Source organism: Cajanus cajan, chromosome 5 (genome assembly GCF_000230855.2).
Source record: "Cajanus cajan strain Asha chromosome 5, NIPB_CcT2T_4, whole genome shotgun sequence".
NCBI lineage: Eukaryota > Viridiplantae > Streptophyta > Magnoliopsida > Fabales > Fabaceae > Cajanus > Cajanus cajan.
The window spans coordinates 9,259,489-9,265,070 of record NC_138521.1 but is presented as its reverse complement, the minus strand read 5'-3'; the positions used below and the strand labels follow the sequence as shown (position 1 = coordinate 9,265,070).

General features: G+C 39.9%; 1 protein-coding gene across 1 annotated transcript; it reads left to right on the top strand.

Annotated features, from left to right (window-relative positions):
* The first annotated feature begins 224 nt into the window (after positions 1 to 224).
* LOC109806139 (uncharacterized) lies at positions 225 to 2,272 on the top strand. Its single transcript, XM_020368516.3, has 4 exons — positions 225 to 502; positions 772 to 1,035; positions 1,515 to 1,674; positions 1,862 to 2,272. The coding sequence occupies exons 1-4, from the start codon at positions 296 to 298 to the stop codon at positions 2,038 to 2,040; spliced, it is 810 nt and encodes a 269-aa protein (XP_020224105.1). The 5' UTR covers positions 225 to 295; the 3' UTR covers positions 2,041 to 2,272.
* The last annotated feature ends 3,310 nt before the right edge of the window (positions 2,273 to 5,582 follow it).

Genomic DNA, 5,582 nt, shown 5'->3' with positions numbered 1-5,582 from the left:
CCATGATGAATCATAGGTTGTAGAATTGACCTTACCAGTTTCTAATTGTCTCTAGCCCCTTCTTTCCTCTTTACATGTGGATTTTGATTTTTGTCGTGCGTGAATTATAAGGCATGACATGGGACCATGCGAACGTGTCATGCCATGCAAGCTTAGTCAATGGAGTGTAATCTCACATCTCACTCTCAAATCTCAATCCTATGTAATCTTATCTTGTTTACTGTTCCACTGTTGGATTTTTCACCCCTAGACCCTTCTTTTGTCTCCTCACTCACTCTCCCTTCCTAGGATACTCATGGCCTCCACACTTACTCTTCTGACTCTTCCTCTCAAACCAACCCCAAAACTTCATCCACTTCCCCACATCTCATCAAGATTCAATGTTCCAAAAGATCCCCCCATTCCCAACTCAAACAAATTATTGAATCAAACTTGCAATGTTCTCAAAACAACCTCACTTTCCCTCCTACCGATCACACTTCCCTTCTTGTTAGACCAAAAGGCAAGGATCCACCCTGGTTGATTTTATACACAAGTATCCGATTTTTCTTTGGATACATTTTTTCAAAAACAATTCCATGACGAAAAAATAAGGAAAAATAATAAGTTTAAATATATAAACTAATTTATAAAAGTTATTTTCAATTAGTTTTTACAAAATTTTATTTTTAATTTATACATAGTTAAGAGAAATTTTTCAAATCAAACTTTTATTACTCTTTAAAGGGTTAATTTGTCTCTCACTTTGTGGCATAACTATTGTTGAGACAGGACCTTGCACTTGCTGTTGATGGGGAGTTTGGGATACTTGAGGGCAGAACATTTGCTCTCATACACCCCATTGTGATGATTTCTTTGTTCTTGTATACTTTATGGGCAGGGTATTTGGGGTGGCAGTGGAGGAGAGTTAGGACTATTCAGAATGAGATTAATGAGCTCAAGAAACAAGTGAAACCAACCCCGGTCACCCCAGAAGGTAAAGCACTAGAAGTGCCACCATCACAAGTTGAAATCAAAATTCAGCAACTTACTGAGGTATCCTTGCTTTTGTTCCCATTGTTATATATCCTGCAAATTTCTTTATGGTGATTCAATACTTGTCTTAAAATAACCTATTCATTGATTTAATGAAATTCATTTTCTAAATTATTAGTAGGACCCTGGATTATATTAGGTCATTAGCCGAAAAGCTTGCCTCATGTATGTTTTTTCTTTGAGTAAATTACACTGATATAATATGGTTTTACAAAATTTCAGATACATCATCAAATTTTTAATACTTTATACTAACTCTCGATAATTGTTTGAAAAAATATAACTCAAACACTCCTAGATATTAATTATATTATCTTCTTTTAATTGTTTAAAAAACATTATACCCTATCTTCCTTTAAGATCTGTGGGGTTGTTCTGTTAATTACTGAGTGTTAGATTGAAATTGGAGACAATATAATGTATGAATTACTGAATTATGAGGAGTACCTAATTCTAATTTATTGGCTTCTAAAATTCAGGAGAGGAAAGAGCTGCTGAAAGGGTCTTACAGGGATAGGCACTATAATGCAGGGTCCATACTTTTAGGATTTGGAGTGCTTGAGTCTGTTGGTGGAGGACTCAACACTTGGATTAGGACAGGAAAACTATTTCCAGGTCCACATCTGTTTGCAGGAGCAGGTAACAATTTTAAACTTGCATTTGGTCATAGAGGGTAAAGATTTTGAAAGATGAATTGAAATAGTTTCACAATTTTGTTAGCTTTTTCAACAGAATGATCAATTTGAAAAATATAACACTTATCTCTTGTATTGTTGTATTTTAGTTTTCAAAGTGGTGATCATAGTTAGGCAAATTTTGTGTGCAGCTATTACAGTGTTGTGGGCACTTTCAGCAGCTTTGGTACCATCGATGCAGAAAGGGAGTGAAACAGCCAGAAGTTTTCACATTGCATTGAATACATTAAACGTACTACTATTTGTGTCACAGATTCCCACTGGATTTGACATTGTACTCAAAGTGTTTGAGTTCACAAAATGGCCTTGAATGTGAATGTTCCCTTGGATTTGGATCTATTCCAATCCAATTTTTTGCAACACCAGAATCACCCCACTTTTCACATTTTAAGATCACCTTTTTTGAATAAGGTGCAGAAGTATGTTTGATTATAGTGAAACAGACTATGATAAATGTGATTGTAAGTAATTGAGTAGTGAAATTCATATTCCAAAAATATATTGGAAGTTATATAAATGCAGCCAATGTTGTTGTCTAACAAGGTAGCCAAGTGAAGATATGCGTCGACTTTTCTTTTTTTAATATCAATCATAGTTATTTTTTTTTTCTCGTTAAAAAAATTACATAAATATTAATGAAATTTAAATATGCTTCTAGTTTTTAAAACTTAAAATATATTTTTTAATTTTTATTTCCTGTAATTTAAAATATATATATATATATATATATATATATAATTTTAGTTTTTAATCCAAATATAGATACTAAATTTTTTATACAAAATTTACTTATTACATAAAATTTATTCATTAATGTCCTTATATCACAACTTAAATTCTCTCTCTCTCTCTATGTATATTAACTAAAAATAAACAAATAATGAATTATATTCTCTCTTACCCGTCTTTTTCATGTGTCATTTTTTCTAAATTTATTTATGTAACGACCCGACTGGTCACTACACATAGCACAACACACCAGAACACCACACAGAAAAAAATAAGTATATACATATAGTGTCTAGAATATATATATATATACAAGGTCCAAATCTGGCTAGAGCTAGAGTGTACAAAATACATCCAACAATGCTACACTAAGTAGCTAAATACAACAATAAAAACAAACGCCATCTGCCAGCTGCAGACTCTCCTCAGCACACCAACCTAACCCTGCTCTACTCCCATACATAGTATGATCATCGCAGTCTAAACCACATGGAAACAACAAAGGGTAAGCTAGTGAAAGAAATCAACATACATATATAAAATATGAATGGTAAATAGCTACAACTATCAGTATATCAGCCAGCTTAACAACATCAGCCCATAATATATCACAGCATTCAGCAATAACAGCACCGCATAGCGGCAATAACAGCACTGCATAGCAGCATTAACAGTACTGCATAGCGGTAAAAATAGTACCACATAGTGGCAATAACAGCACTGCATAGTGGCAATAACAGCACCACATAGTGGCAATAACAGCACCGCATAGCGGCAATAACATTACACAGCTCAGCATTAAACAACACAGCCAAACAACTCACAGCCTAGCTAACATAGCTCAAAGTACAACACAGCACAGATAAACAACTAAACACGGTTCACAGCATAACTTAAACATCTTAATTCAGCAGTAACATTTAACAATACAACATATTCATCAATTTCAGCTAAGCACAGCATATAACCACATTTATCAGCATGTGACTAAACATCACCTCCATGCCCGGCGCACTCATGGTCGCGCCTAGCGCGGCACGACCAGAGAGCACCAGGGGCCAGCGCGCCCGGCATAAGAGTCCCCACGCCCAGCATAGACTAGCCAGAGAGCTCAAGGCTCAAAATGCACCCGGCGTAATTCCAATTGCGCCTAGCGCAAACCCTAGGTAGAGACTCTAAGGAGTCTCACGTGCCTAGCGTGCCTAAACCCGTGCTCGGTGCAGGGAAGGCAGAGACCTCCCCAAGGTCTCGCGCCCAGCGCAATTCAAATTGCGCCTAGCGCCCCCTTGGCAGAGACTCCCAAGGAGTCTCCACGCCCGGCGAGACAAGGTTGCGCCCGGCGCAGCACTGGAAAACCCCAAACATGTTACCTCCTGATATCACGCCCGGCGCGGTCCAAGTCGCGCTCGGCATGGGCCATCTAGAGGCTCACATTCTCAAGCTCGCCCGACGCACACATCTTTGCGCCTGGTGGGCTTGCCTAAATGGAGCCCCTAGGTGGTCACGCGCTCGGCACGAAGAACGACACTCAGCGCGATGCTCAGCAGCAACCCTCAAACTTTCAAAATCTTCATCAAATCCTGCAAAATCAACTAGAAAACCAACATGCAATCCATCCAAAAGTCCACATTTCCATAAAAGAATTCAAAAACATCATCTTTTCACACATGCAACCACAATTCAAAGAAAACCCCAAATTTTCACCCAAACCCCGGAAAACCCGAAAACGAATTTCCTCCCATTTCAATCATCAATACACAACAATCAGCCTATATGTGAGCTTCTAGCTCACTCCCAACAATCAACACAGCCAAAACTAACTTCCCTTACCTCGGTACAAGAATCCCAAGCTCCGGGACGAAGAAGATAATGGAGAAGAAAGCTTGATCGGAGGAGAAAATGAATGGAAAGATGAGACGAGGAAGAAGAACTTCAGCCAGCTCTGAATTCCACTAACCAACACCTAAGTTACCACAGCCACCACAAGGAAGAAAATGGGCAAGTGAGGAGAAGTGAGAGTCTGAGTGAGAAAGAGAGTTAGAGTGAAAGTGAAGGAAGAAAGGAGAGGGAAATGGGTCTCATAACCTCCCCTACAACAGGAGTTTTCGTCCCTGAAAACAAACTTACTTGGGAAGAGAAACGGATACCGCTCCCTGCACTGCTGCTCCACCTCCCAAGTAGCCTCACTAGTAGCCGCATCCCACAACACCTTCACCAGAGCAATGGACTTGCCCCTCAGCTCCTTCAGCTTATGATCAACCACAGCTACTGGCAACTTCTCAAATGTCAGATTCTCCTTCACCCGCACATCATCCAGCTCCACCACATGACCAGGGTCATGAATATACTTCCTCAGCTGGGATACATGAAATACATCGTGTAGGTTTGAAAGAGACAGTGGCAAGGCCAACCGATAAGCAACCGGACCCACACGCTGTATGATCTGATAGGGACCAACAAACCTCGGTGTCAACTTCCTTGCCTTCAGCACTCTACCCACACCAGAAGTCGGGGTCATCTTCAAAAACACATGTTCCCCTTCAGCAAACTCCAAAGGCTTACGCATTTTATCAGCATATGATTTCTGCCTACTCTAAGTAGTCTTCATTCTCTCCTGAATCATCTTCACTTTGTCAGTAGTCTGTAGGATTAGCTTCGGTCCCACAACCACTGACTCACCATCTTGATACCAGTACAAAGGAGTCCTACATCTCCTGCCATACAAGGCTTCAAACGATGCCATCCCAGTACTAGCATGAAAGCTATTATTGTAAGAAAACTCTACCAGCGGTAGGACCTCCTCCCAGCTTCCCAAGTGGTCTAACACACAAGCCCTCAACAAATCTTCCAAGGACTGGATTGTCCTCTCTGACTGACCATCCGTCTGTGGATGATAAGCAGAACTCAGCTTTAGTTTCGTGCCTAAGGCTTGGTGTAGACTCTGTCAAAATCTGGAAGTGAACCTCGGATCTCTGTCTGAAATAATACTGGAAGGCACCCCGTGCAACCGTACTATTTCCCTCACATACAACTGCGTCAGCTTCTCCAAGGATCGCTTCATGTTGACAGGCAAGAAATGTGCACACTTGGTCAACCGATCAACTATCACCTAGATAGCATCAC

What these genes read in the sequence shown, in the direction of transcription:
- LOC109806139 (XM_020368516.3), top strand. Translation starts at nt 296, where the DNA reads ATGGCCTCCACACTTACTCTTCTGACTCTTCCTCTCAAACCAACCCCA. An exon ending in CCTTCTTGTTAGACCAAAAG is followed by an intron (nt 503 to 771) that starts GCAAGGATCCAC and finishes TTGTTGAGACAG; the next exon opens with GACCTTGCACTTGCTGTTGA. An exon ending in AAATTCAGCAACTTACTGAG is followed by an intron (nt 1,036 to 1,514) that starts GTATCCTTGCTT and finishes TCTAAAATTCAG; the next exon opens with GAGAGGAAAGAGCTGCTGAA.